The sequence below is a fragment of the Diceros bicornis genome, chromosome 5 (assembly GCF_020826845.1).
Source record: "Diceros bicornis minor isolate mBicDic1 chromosome 5, mDicBic1.mat.cur, whole genome shotgun sequence".
Classification (NCBI taxonomy): Eukaryota; Metazoa; Chordata; class Mammalia; order Perissodactyla; family Rhinocerotidae; genus Diceros; species Diceros bicornis.
In genome coordinates this window covers 90,384,743-90,399,462 of record NC_080744.1, presented here as the reverse complement: position 1 = coordinate 90,399,462, position 14,720 = coordinate 90,384,743, and the positions used below count along the sequence as shown (strand labels likewise).

The window sequence follows — 14,720 nt, the reverse complement described above, 5'->3', positions numbered from 1 at the left end:
AGGGGACTCTTCCTACCACCTAGGAGAAGTTCAGTGAGGCTGAACAGGAAGCATCATTCCCACATGTCCGCATAATATAATATCTGTTTTTAAGTTGCATTGAAAGCAAGAGGGAGGGGCATACAGCATCCTCCCCATCACTGTGGCATATAAAGAATGTGGCTACCATGAAGAGAGAGCACACCCAGGGTGCTCAGAAATACAAGACAGAGAGCTTCAGTAGCACATAGCACATTAGAACCCAGCAATGTAAGGAGAGTTGTAAGCGTACAGAAGGAAAATGGAAAGCAATTGATCCAGGGGGAATGCTAAGCAAAGAGGATAACTAACTAGTAGCAATTGATTTTTCCTACCCTACTTTCCCATTTAAACACTCATTTAAAACACAGAAGATACAAAAATGGAATAACCATTGAAACTAGGACTCTTGGTCAACAATCTTTAAGACCTCTGAAGATATTTTCACTAACTCAAACAGTGAGATTAGTCAGAAAGTGGTTAAGAGATTCCCTGCCACCCTCACTGCATACCCTGACAACAGTGACACACTGACCTCAGTAACCAGAGAGAGAGAAGCTGCCCCTCTCCAACACAAGAACATTAGTGACCAAAAATTTTCCTTCCAGCTGAAGATCTAAAGTTTCACTGCAATCAAGTAGGTGTATTAATAGGGCTAAGGAGAAAATGCCCAGCTTGTTTCTGTGACAAATAAGCCTGTGAGATAAATGAAACAAACAAGAATCCTATGAAAATATTTATAAAATAGTCATAAAATATATTATGAAAAGGGGAGTGCTGCCCTCAAAAGGTAGTGGAAGTGTTTACATGTGAAAAGGATGTAGTATAGAAGTAGTAGGCAGGATAACGGCTCCTGCAAAGATGTCCATGCCCTAATCTTCAAACCTGTGAATACGTTACCTTACAGGGCAAAGGGACTTTGCAGATATGTTTAAGATTAAGGTCTACTTGAGATGGGGAAATTATCCTGTATTATACAGTTTGGGCCAATCTAATCACAAGAGCTTAAAAGCAGAGAACTTTTCCCAGCAGCAGAGAACAAGAGAGACGGCAGCATGAGAAGGACTCAGCCTGCTGTTGCTGGCTTTGAAGACAGAGGAAGAGGGTCAAAAACCAAGGAATGAGGTGTCTTCTAAAACTGGAAAAGACTCCTCCAAGAGCTTCCAGAAGGAACTCAGCCCCAACACCTTGATTTCTGCCCAATGAGACCCATGTCAAACTTCTAAAGAGCTGTAAGATAAAAAATTTTTATTGTTTAAGCCACTAAGTTTGTGAATAATTTGTTACAGCAGCAATAGAAAACAAATACACCAGGAAACAAGAAAAAGAACTTCCTAGACTAAGTAAAAGTCCTAGCATTGTGGAAGAAATAGACTAAAACCTACCTGTACTCTATTGAAATATTTGAGTTGCAAGGAAAAAAAAAAGTTCCAAGGAAAGAAAAGATTACCAGATGATTTTGTGGCCTTTCCTCTAGCCTCAGGGATACCTGAAAGTGTGACCCTGAGTCATATCCTCCTTACAGTTGAGACCCCAAATCATCTATCCCCACACAGCCAACGGCCTACATTAACACTGGCTTTATTATTCCCTCTCTGCAACAATATAACTTTACTATTCTAGGAAACTCTTGCCGAGAAAAACAAAAATTATAAATAAATTTATTGTTCATTCCAGAAACATCTCATCAACTCTTCAATAGAAAGCATCAATTGAGTCTTCGATCAAAACCCTTGGAACCCCTCTCCTCAAGATCCTTGCCTTACAGTATCCACCAATCTTAAAGCATTATATCATGATCTTTACCCAATGCTAATCAACCCCCACATTAATATATCTGCCTTTAAACAAGACTTTAAATAAATATATTTATCTCCATAAATATCCCAGCTTTGCCCTTCCCCCTTTGAGACACTATCAAGACTCTGTCACCTTCTCCCTTGTTGTGTATTATTTTTCTATTGCTGCTGTAACAAATTACTACAAATCTAGTAGGTTAAGGCAACACAAATTTTATTATCTTACAGTTCTGGAGGTCAAAAGTCCAAAATTATTCTTACTAGGCAAAAATTAAGGTATTAGCAGTGCTGTATTCCTTCTGGAGGCTCCAAAAGAACCTCATTTCCTTGCCTTTTCCAGCTTCTGGAGGTCCCCTGCATTCCTTGTCTCCTGGTGCCTTCCTCCACCTTCAAAGCCAGCAATCACATCACTCCCACCTCTACTTCCATGGTCACATTTCCTTCTCTGACTCTGACTCTTCTGTCTCATTCCTTCACTTATAAGGACCCTTGTCATTACATTGGATCCAACCTGATAATCTAGAATAATCTCCCCATCTCAAGATCCTTAACTTAATCGTATCTACAAAGTCCCTTGTGTCATGTAAAGCAACATCTTCACAGGTTCCAGAGATTAGGATATGAACATCTTTGTGGGCCATTATTCTGTCCAGCACACCAAGGTAAGAAAGAAACTCAGCTCTGTCTTAGAAACTCAGCATTTGGCACAATACAAAGTAAAGGAATTGTAAGGAGCATGTCTACCCCAGACAAATAAATGAGAATTCAGCTAAGGCCCAGGTATCTGACCAAAACTTTGTACTTCTTTCTTGTGATTGTTCATTGCTCATGAGTACTAGGTGTTGATGAGGAGCACCTGAACTGGAGATTGGGAGGCAGTCTCATACCCCTGAGGAGACAAGGTGACTAACTGATTGTATATACATAATCACACACAACCAAAGGACCTACATAACTAGCTAAGTATGAAAGCTGAAGAAACCCCAGGGCTGATGGCTTTCCCAGGCTAAGATGGTCCATGTGCACTCAGTTTCATCACTCATGACCACACACTTCCCTAGTGAAGAGTGACTAGGACAAAGGAAGCTGTGCCTGGGAGTCCAGAGACCATCACTAAGCCCCTTCCTTGCATGCTGTGTTGTCACTTGCCATGTATCCTTTCTCAAAGATGAGTACATTTGGTTTTGTGTAAAGCCTAGTCTTGTGTGATTGACTGCCAATCTAAACCCAACACTACCACTCCTTGTTGAGCAGAATGGGGGTCGCACCCTACAATTATGTTTAGTTTTAAAAAGTGAGCGTGTGTGTGTACATAAACCTATACATCTACACATATATATATATACACATATATATATATACACAAAGAATCATTCTTGGGTCATATCCTTCTGCAATACTAGAGGCCAGAGGAAATGGAGTGCTGCTTAGAGTTTGAAAGCAGAAAAGATTATAATTCAGTAAACCTACAACCAGACAAGTTTTTGCTCATGAGCAAATGTAGCTTACAGGCTCAGATATGCAAGAGCTCAGAAAACATATAACCTTATCTTTACTGAAAATAATAACTTGGAGAGATACTTCACTGCCCCCAAATCAAACTAAAGAACAATATAAAAGGACAGTACAGTTAAACAAGATTTAAGTCTAAATGACTATTGAAAACATGGTTACTACATAATACAAACATAAAAAATAATTCTCTAGGGAGAAAATACATATTATCAAATTTTAATGTCATCATCTAGTTCTAAAATGAAATTAAAAAGAGATGTGTAAGGGAGGAATAAAGTAAAAGAAAATATTTTTTTCAACTTAAGTGGACATGGTAATATTATTTAATTCTTGAGAATGGAAAGGCAGTACAGCAAGATGGCGAAGAGGGCAGGCTCTGGAGTGAAACTGCCTGGGTTCAAATTTTCCCTAGGGATTCTGGAAAAGTTATGTAAATTCTGCCCTTAACCTCTTTGTGACTCAGTTTTCTCCTCTTTAAAACATACATAAAAATAGCATTACCTACCTCATTCAGTGCTTGCTATAATTTAGCCATGTACTATATGTGAAAAGTGCTTGTTATGTGAGAATCATTCAATTTTAGCTGTTATTATTGATGGGAAAATATGTTTATTTCATATATGTTTAAGAACTAAAAGGGAAACACTAGTAGAATTGTAAACACTGAGTAGAAAAATAAAAGAAAATATGGTCATTCCATGTTGCCTAAGAAAGAGAGAGAGGTAGGGAAAGAGAGAGGGAGAGAGATGGAGAGAGAGGAAGGAAGGAAACAGAGAGAGAGAGAAAGAGAGAGAGAGAAAAAGAAAGAAAAGAAAGGAAGGAAGGGAGGGAGGGAGGGAGGGAAAGTAGAGAGAAAGAAAGAAAATCAATGAAGCATGGAAAATAGCATAAAACCAAAATGACAGAAGTAACACCAAAAATTGTTATAAGTAGGTTAAACAGCCTTATTAAATGACAAAAACTTTCAGATTAGTTTTTTAAAATCCCACTGCATATTGTATATAAGAGGTACTTTTAAAGAGAAGAAAAGAAAGCCATGATATGTATGAAAAACACTCCTAAATCATCTCTTTATTTTGTTTGCCTCCACTAAAATATTTTAAAAGAGAAATATTGAAACTAAAAGGATAAGCAAACATAAATTATAGCAAGCATGGCAATAGTAATATATGACAAAGTCATATTCAAGACCAAGTGCATTAAATGGGATTTAAAAATCTTATTTTGATAAAGGGCACAATTCACAATGAACATATAAAACTCATAAATCTTAAGAATCAAATAACATAAGATTGAAATATACAATGCAAAAATGGCAGAAGGGAAAAAATTGTACCAGGAGTGGGAGACTTTTAGGCAGTACCTCAGTCTTGAGTAAATCAATCACACAAAAATAATGATATAGAGTATTTGAACAATGTTGTTTTCTGTAGATATATGTCAAATTTTGTCTTTACAGAAAACGTCCATGGAACTGTAACAAAAATTAATCATGTGCAGGGCTATAAAAAAAATTCATTAAATTTTCAAAAAAAAAAAGTAAAAGTTGTACAAACCACTTTTTCTGACAACAATTAAATGAAATTAAATTTAAGTAAAAACAGCAAAAATAAAACCATTAGGGAATAGAAAAACATCCTCCCAAGAGGAGCTCATGAAAGAAAGTCATGTATTAAAAAGAAAATCAATATAAAATCAGTGTAATTAAAGCCCTGATAGAGGAAGGGCACATGTGGGATCCCAGGAGAGACGGCACAGGATGAGAATGGAAATGCCCCCATCAGAATGTCAGCCATGTCTCAGCCATCCTGGTAGAGAGAAAATCCAGCACCTTAGTTAAGAGAATGAAGTCCTGGAGAGATGATACTCTCTGTGATCATAAATAAATTATTTTAATCACTTTCATAAATTTCTAGGTGAAAGCTGCTACAGATATCATTTATTATTGAAATTCAGACTAAGGGGACTCTGCCTCACAACTACTATCAAGATTCCAGGCCCCTAAACTAGGAAATCAATACTCTTTCCTACAGCATTTCCCAAAACGTATTCTGCAGATGTTACTAAGTGCTGGGGTGTGGACAGGGAGGTGAAGGGCGGGAAATTCACAGCCCAAGCACTTGGAACATGGGAATTAAGGAAAACGAAAACAGTGCCATGGCTGCAGAACTTTTCAGAGTCATTAATATGCCAATATGCATTGTGAACTCTTAGAAGGAAAACCAGCGCACAGCGCTTCATGAATTTATATGACCATTAAACCCTTTTTCTCTAAAGATCTCAGGACACTGGAGTGCTATAGAATATGCTTGGGGAAGCACTGTCTTTGCTGAATTGTTTCTATGAAGGTTTTTTTTTTTTTGCCATCAAAGCTATTTGTTTCACATTTTATTATGGCTACAAGAGTCCTTAGGCGGGGCGTGGCGTGGCAGGGGGAGGCCGTGGAGAGCCTTCTCAAGAAAACTCCTGGCCATCATTCAGTGATGTCACAAAGTTACAAATAGGCCATGGCTCTTTGGTGTCTGATGTCGAGTCTTAAAAAATAATAAAATCTAGATTTTATAACTCAGATGTGGGAAGCAGGTTTGTCTATGGAAGTCATCAAGCACAATTAGTCACAAGCGAAAAAAGTCAAAAAAAGCATCATTGTGCCCATGAACGTTGTCCTTGAAAACAGTGTCACCTTAATGTGCTCCCTGGAGGCAAATGTGGGAGAAAGCAAAGTTTGAAAGTTTTCTTCTTCTATGAGTTCTCTTAATTTATTTTATTATTATTACATTTTTTATGATCAATAAAATTACAACTCGACAAATGCCTAACATCTTTTAACTTAAGCTCATTTTCTGTAAACTGAAATTATTCATGTAACCATCGTCCTGCCCCTCCCAATGAAATCTCTGCCCCATTCCACCTGCTCCAAACATGTAACCTCTCTACTCCTAGGGCATTATTCTGTCCCCAGCCATACAGAAGACTCCCAGGAGTAAACCAATTATAAACTTCTGTGGGATTTCCTTTTGCAAAAATGGCTTTGTATTGTTCTCCTGAAAATGATTTTTAGGTGAATGCTCCCAGCTCAGGTCCAGCAAGGCCAGGTCTAATTGGATATTGTTGGGATCACTGATGAGAGAAGCAGGACTTCTGAATGCGTGTGCCAACAACCAACTGTAATTACAGCCCTACAGAAGCCACAGGGCTGGGTTTCTCTATAAAAATGGGAATGAGTTCAAGGCAATTATGGAAACCCCCAGAGAGGTTGTCTTCTTAAAAGAAAATCCTACCCACTCATGAAAGATATCAGGCTGATAACTTAGCCTGCAACCTCTCCGGTGCCTCTCCGCAGGAGTCTTCTGACCCTCCCCTTTATCAGCTATTCCCTTAAAACTTCCATAAAAGACTTCACTTGACCTCAGCAGGTTACCCTTCTGATGGCTACCAATAAAGTGAGAAGCACTATGCTCTCAAAATCGTTCATTTCTTATTGTTATCCCCAAAACTGCTGCACTCTCTGGCCCCCTGATTCAGAAGAAAGCTCACCCCCAACAAGATGGCCTATTTTATTTGTGTACTGCCTAGTTCTCAGTTGTCACTTGAATACACTCATCAGAGAATCGAAGGTTTCTCATCACAAGAGAACAAATGACACCTTTAAGCTAAATAAAAGCAAGAGAACATGCTGTAAGCGGGTTCTAATGAGCTTTCTCAAACTGCTCCAGTCTGCCAATAGCACTCTCCTGACATTAAGCAGACTTACTTAAGTGAGAGAAATGATTAGTCTCTAGGTGTCTACTCACAGATTTGCCAATTACAAAGAAAAGATTATTTTAATATCCTTTTTCCATAAAAAATAAATGAAGTTATATTGCTGATGATTTGGAAAAGAGAGTAAAGAAAAAATAATTATAATCAGCCATCCTAAGACAACCATCAGTAGCCTTTGAATTTATTTCTTCATGGTCCTTCATTTGGATTTTTTTACAACCATCAGTAGCCTATGTATTTATTTCTTTTTGGTCCTTTATTTGGATTTTTTTACATAATTTTTATTTTATTATATTTTGGAATGGGTATCTTCCAATCAGTCAAATGGAGAAAATGATCACACATCATCATAAAAAAGAGAATAAATGCTCTACTGGTTACTATCTAGTATTGCTTGCCAGATGTAGATGCTTGGCTAACACTTCCCACATATCAAATCCATGTCATGTGTTTAATCTTCATAACAACCCATGTAGTAATTGCTTTTATGTTTCTAATTTTACAGATGAGAAAAACAAGGCACTGAGAAGTTAAATAGCTTGCCCATGGCTACACAGCAAGAAAACAGAGAGCTCAGACTCAAATCCAGGCCTGTCTGACTCCAAAACTTGTTCTTACACTGTGCTCAAGACCCTGGAATTCAAGGGTCCTCATGACCAATGACTTCACCATTCATGCACATCTTGGCTCCTTCAAAATGGCCTTTCCTGTTCACTTCCTTCACATCAGGACCCTTTATCGGTGCCTGTCCTTTGCTTTGGCCCATACAAGGATAGGTCCCTGTCTATTGATTATCTGACAGCACTGATTTATGACTTGCTCATTGCATCTTTGATCTACCACACGTAAGTCAACATTTCTCAACTGACATGTTTTAAACTCTTCATTTATTCCGAGCCCTTCATAAGAGATTGTGCATATGACATTCTAATTCTCTATTCTTTCTCTCTCTCTCCCTCTCTCCCTTTCTCATCCTACGCTACACTCCATTTCATATCTACAGATAATGGTGGTAGCATCTACCACAGTAGGTGTATATATGTCTGGTGAAAAACCCTGCTCTACCCTTTAAGAGCCTTAAGCTCTCCCAACGTATAGAATCTACTTATGATCACTTTTCTTGTCTGTTGCCAACTCATACAGTTATAATTCTCAGTGAGATCTCATTTTCTTACCCTTTAAAATGTCCATGAGAAACTCTCTTGGGGCCCCATTTTCAACCAATACTACTGGCTACCTAGGGGCAATCCATAACATAACCCAAATACTTTAACAAGTACTGCTAACAACACTTTAACAATCATTACAATTACTGATAGCTTGATATGGATGATTAAAATAGAACTCCTTTTGTTTGCTTCCTTATTACAATAATATTGTATTTCTTTCTTTTAGCTTTATTTTAATACTATAATTGGACAATTATCCAGCAGAGTTCCTGGCAAGCATCTGGAAGATATCAATTCGAAAGAACCAAATACTAATTCTCTTATTATAAGAGAATAATGAAATTTTTAAAGTTGCAAAATTGTATTCATGTTGAAAAACATCCAACATACATGTCCTCTGCTATAAAAATGTCTGTAACTGTTAAACATAATCTTTATTATGAGATTTACAAATTGTGAATTCCACATAGAAATGTATTTTCCACCCCTCAGCATAACCCCCAAGTAACATACAGTTAATTCTGCCCTTGGGGTATCATTCACATTTAATTTATCACTGATATGTTGGAAGAAAAACTGTTTCTCCTTAGGACATGTCCAAAAATAAAAATGACTAGTGTACATTACAGAATGTACTCAGTTTGTCCACGATGGGAAGAAGGGTTTTCTAAGAGAAGTCACAGAGTCAATTATTGTCTTAAACCTAGAGAAGACAAAAGACCATGCGTTATTGGAAATGTAAAACCTAAAATTGAGTATATGCATTTTTCACCTTCAAGTAACAAATTGTCTTTCTTACTCTGTTCTACTCATTTAGGAGAAATGAAAAGGTATCCCTTTTCCTGTCTCTCTTTCTCATTAACTCTCCTCAAATTTCCCTAGTGGGAAGAGATTCACAGTCAATAGGCTAAGTAACAAGCCAATAAGCATCAATTAACAAGATCTCTCTCTCTCTCTCTCTCATAGAGACCAAGTGTCTGGGGGAAGGGGGTTTGCCTTTTTATGTTTTTGTTCCCCCTCCAGATGAAATTATCCTTACGTTGAACTCAGTGGCTCTTGAGCTATTCGTTGATTGTATACTGTAGACCTCGTGCTCTGGTCTGACGAGCACAAAAAATAAGTGAATCCCAGAGGCACAAGCTATTATGTACAATAGCTACTACAACTGCAGTAGGTACTTTTATAGGCACATGTCATCATCAAGTTGTGTGATTATATAATCTCTGATGGTGGTTGAGTTTAAGTCATCAACCCATGGTTATCATCCATAATGCTGAGTGCCATGGATGTGATTCAGCTGGATAGTGTTATTCACCAAACATGCAAACATGGTCCCATTCTTATCCCAAAATGCTCTGATGGGTTCTTGCTAGGTGCCTACAATCTTATTCAAAGCCTCAAATTCAAAGTAAGAAGCCAGATACAGTCAAGGCCTGGCTGAAGGAGTTTCAGCTGTAGGCATCTAGCTAGAACCCAACAGAGCATTTTGGAATAAGAATGGGACCATGTTTGGTGAACAATACTACCCAGATGAACCATATTCATGGCACTCAGCACTGTAGATAAAAACCACGGGTTGATGACTTGAACTTAACCGTCAGAGATTATATAACCACACAACTTGATGACGACATGTGCCTATAAAAGTGGACTGCAGTTGTAGTAGCTATTGTATGTCACAGCAAGCAAGGACATTGATCTGATCCAAGAGCAGAAGTTCTTCTGAATTTCTTCTACACTTCCTCTGCAGTAAAGTAGAAAGAGCTCAAGAAGAGGTGTCAAAGGCTGGTGCTCTGTCCCCTGCTTGGCTACTAGCTAGATGTGAGATTGCTACACCCCAATTTTTGCATCTATAAATAATAAGGGTGAATTAGACAATTTCCCCAATCCCTTGCATTCTAAAGTTTTATATACTAACTGCTACTGAGAATCTCAGCAAGGTCTAAGATATTCTAACAAGTGAAAAGATCAATGTCTTGGACCCATGGATCATTCCCCTAATGGAAAAGACAAAGACACATTCAAAAAGGAATTGCCTTCCCTGGTAGACTTTTCACGTGCAGTGTTTCACAGGCAAGACAATAAAAACAGTTGTTGAAGGGGATCATGAATCTGTCCTGTTCTGGGTCCCTAAAGGCAACAAGCATGTTTTCTAACAAACATGACTTGTTACAGCATAGCTTGTGATGCACATTTCTTGTATTAACTTCTTGAGATCTCTAAGTGTGATACACAAATAATACCAGTTGTGTATCTTTTTCAATCTGGGAAACAGTAAAAATCTCTCTTTAGGCAAGACAACATATGAAGAGAAGGACAGATGCTCTTTCACGAAGCAGTTAGCCAAGTGGTTTAAGATAATCCTTCTTGATGGAGAAAAATTTTCATTTATACCTGAACATTCCTTTTGAAGGCAAAAATGTTCTTGGTTATTATCTTTTCCAACTCCTTATCACAGACTTAAAATGAAAATGTTCATCCTTCAGGCTAAGTGATATATACATTCATATATACACATATTATTATAAATATGCTAATAACATTTTGCATTAACACAGAGGATGAAAGCGCTTTCTAAAAGATACTTTAGTTCATTAATCCTCAGGATATCCATGAAATAGCTAGGGGAAAGGGACAGTTTGCGAACTTTTCTAAATGACAGAAAACTGCATGGTTTATGCAGTTTGCTCAAATTTGTCTAACGAATGTTTTGCAGGGCCTGACAGACATAGGAATGGTAACTTTCAGTTTGGACTGACGTACACTCCACTCCTCACATAAAAAGATTGTGGCCCTCATTTGCAGTGATTTGGTGTTTTATTCTTTCACTTTTTGTCCAGCCTCAAACCTTCTGGCAGCCTCCAGCCCATGGTCATGGGAACAACTGGAAAGCTGAAGTGGCTGCTTGCACACAGACCCAGGGAGTTTTTCCAAGCTTCATCTTTCTGCCTTCTGTTTCCCTCCTCTTAGTGAATTGATGTCCTTCAAATCTGCATCTCATCTTACCTTATGGTTTTACACCATTTCAACTTGATAATCCCACTCCAAGCTCCTACTTCATGTTTAACTTGAGGGTATCTTATAGAACCCCTAAGAAATTCCCATGCCTCCTACACTCAACCTGCTGATGGAGAGCACCACATGCCACTTGGGCCTTCTGAATGTCATGGTCATTGCCTTAGCCTCATGCTCTGTTCAAGGGAGGGGGTGGGACAAATATAAAGCCACCAAGTCAGTGACAACAAGCCCTGGCTCCCTTAGGAAGGCCATAGTTCCCCACCAGGATATCTCCTGAATGTCTCCAGGGAAACCTCCAAGAGCCTGGGGTAGTGCTGTAAAGAGGAAGTTACCATGAGGGCTGTGTAGGTATAGGGATAGTGGTAGGCCAGGTAGCAGACATCTTCATCGTGCGGGAAGGTGACAGCAAAGGTGAGGGTATAATAACACTTCCCAGACGCTCCCCCTGTGACAGCTGCACTCTGGCGATAATGATTTCTAGAAGAGAAAGGAGAAGAGAGGAGAATGAGGGAGAGGTGGGGGAATAGTCATTTGGGGTTCGAGGTGCTATACACTTCTGGTGTTATATACTGGCAAAATGTTCTTCACTCGAAACACTGGGTGAAATTTAGAAAACAGAGAAATGTACAAGTGAGCTCACTGCCAGGTCATGAGCCAGATCAGCAACATCTAAGCTGGTCCATCTGTCTTCCAACTGTGGCATATATGCCATAGGCCTTTCCTTGCTGTGTCTGAAAATGAAGGCTATAGAGTCACTGAGCTAGAAAATAGAGGAAAATGTGAATAATTCTGCTTTTCCTGGGAGTCTATTGCAGACATACCCTTTATTATCCAAATGCGGGTTCCTCCAACCCCTCCCTCTCCCCAGATCACACAGAGTACAGCTCATCCTTCCCTTCCACCTGCCAAGTGGGTTTATCAGCAATCACTACTATGCTGAGTTCTAACTCAAGCCATCACTACTATATGTTGAGTTCCAACTCTACAGTTAACACATGTCATGTTATGTTATCATTGCAAGAACCAACTGTGTGGATGAAGAAACAAAAGCTTAGAAAAATTAACTTGTCAAAGGTCGCAAGGCTAGTAAGTGGTCCATACAAGACTCGAACCGAGATCTGTCTGTCTGCAAAGCCTTTGTTCTTTTCACTACACAATACTTGCTTCCCAAAGGAACACATTTGTCACCCCAAATGTGATTTGGCTTCTTATAGCTTGAGAGTGCACATTTTCCTTTGTCAAAGATGAAGAACCAATTTTGATACTTCAGAGAACAGTATCAAAGTAAATTGCACCCAGAAGTATGTTCTGAGCAATATTTTCCCCACACACTGCCAGTTATGCTCTCGCTTTGCCTGTTGATGCTGAGACAGCTGTGCAGGCTTTCCTGAGAAATGTTATCATCAAGTCTACATTATAATGCAAAATCAACCCGGACACCAAAGATGTAATTCCACCTTGAACATTTACAACATTGGCTTACTGGTCCATTGTGCTTCTGGGTTTTATTGGGGAAAAGGGTGAGGAGAGGTGAAAAATAACATAATTATTCTGTATGTTCTCAAAAATATAAAAAACATGGGGGCCGGCCCGGTGGCACAAGCGGGTGGGTGTGCATGCTCTGCTGCGGTGGCCTGGGGTTCACGGGTTCGGATTTCGGGTGCGCTTGGCGGGCCATGCTGTGGTGGCGTCCCATATAAAGTGGAGGAAGATGGGCACGGATGTTGGCCCAGGGCCAGTCTTCCTCAGCAAAGAGGAGGATTGGCAGATGTTAGCACAGGGTTGATCTTCCTCACAAAAAAAATTAATTAAAAAAAATGTAAAAGATATGGATTATTCTTTTCTGACTTTTTGCTGCCGTCGTGCCACCCCACCAAAGCAAAACAATCAAGCAAGCAAGAGAGGAAGAAATAGAAATCTACTGTCTTGTTTCTTGTGGTTTTGTGAGTTTTTAATATTTATAAAACTAAGAATGAGAGTAAGAGATGTTGGTTGTCCCATGGACTATGGCCTGATATATTTCTCTTGCCTCAGTTTCTGCCAACACAGCGTCCTGGGGCCTTGCTCATTCTAGGGAAAGAAGGATACCACAGTGTAAGCCCCAAGTGACTATCTCACCCAGCTTTTCAGCCTCACATTAATAGGACTCATTTCCTTTGTGACTACAGAACTAGAAACTTCAAAAAGGCATTTTCACCCGTGGTGCCATCTATATCTTGATACCTAATTGAGTCTACTTTCTCCAGATTTCCCCAAAGTTCTGTAGTTTCTCCAGGGCTAGCACTCTGGTTATTAGAAAGTACATAAAGAAGCAGATGGTAGGTCAGAAAGCATGCAAGCCACATATGCTGTACCTTTTATTCTCTTTTTGATTTCACTAGTGAAGGCTCCACTGCAAACACACATTCAGTTTACACCTAGCTGAACCTAATCAATTACAACTTTCTACAATGGAAGAGCCAACTGAAATGAAATGAGCCAGTCAAAATGTTCAAAATTTTGACAACCAATCAAAATATGGAAGAGAGCTTCATCTGTAAGCATACATGTATGACAGCACACATCCATGTGCACACTCACGCACACACACCCCACATGTACATATTCATGAACGTAAAGGCAGGGGGAAACACACATCTAGTGCCTCACCATCCCCAAGTTCTTCACCTACAAACAGTAGAGACAGAGCCTGCACCTTTCCTCAAGATTAATAGATGCCCTTGAGGGCCCATGGGAGTGTTCTCCTTTGACTTGAGCCTTGCCTCTTTACTACTAAGACACTGAAATCACAGGCACATTCACTCTAAGCCAACTCAACCTTACCCCACCAGCCACAGGAGAAAGCAAGAAAGAGAGAGAAAGTAAGAATGTGAAATCCCCACCCCTATGCTCTTGCTGCAATTCAAACCAAACCTGGACTCCAGGGAAGGAGCAGCTACAGTGAAACGGAAAGAGAAGTTAAATGGGACAATCCTTAGCTTCTGAGCTTCTGTGGGCCCAGGTCCTAGTGATTTAAGAGTAAAGAATTCGAATGGTAGTTTTAGCTATATGAAATCTATCTTTTCACATCCCCAACCCACACACACATACCTGCTGTGGCTTAGTGAGCAAGATTCTCATGGGCAAGACTAAAATCTCCCCACTTAAAAGCCAGCCTTCTCCAGGATGGCTGCAGTCTGGTGGAGTTTAAGAAAAATGGTTATCACCTCATTTAGGATGAGGTTCAGCTAAAGGAGATTCAGTTACAACCCTAGTCCAGGGTCTAAACTCTAGCTGAACCGAAAGCAAGTGTCAGGCTTCCCCGCTGGCGTATCCTGGTGGCCATACTGTAGAAGGAGGATCCAGATAACTCTACTCTAGCGAAACCTTCCTCTTCCGAGACTTTTAAACTTTCCCAAGATCACCTTCTTCAAAGTGAAATGTTTGATATATCTCTAAA

General features: G+C 39.4%; 1 protein-coding gene across 1 annotated transcript in view; it reads right to left on the bottom strand.

The window, feature by feature from the left end:
• AGBL1 (AGBL carboxypeptidase 1) overlaps nt 1–14,720 on the bottom strand; it is a 360,791-nt gene that overhangs the window by 234,483 nt on the left and 111,588 nt on the right. The window contains exon 15 of the mRNA XM_058540551.1: nt 11,614–11,758. Coding sequence (XP_058396534.1) covers nt 11,614–11,758 — 145 coding nt within the window. The remainder of the gene's footprint in view (nt 1–11,613; nt 11,759–14,720) is intronic.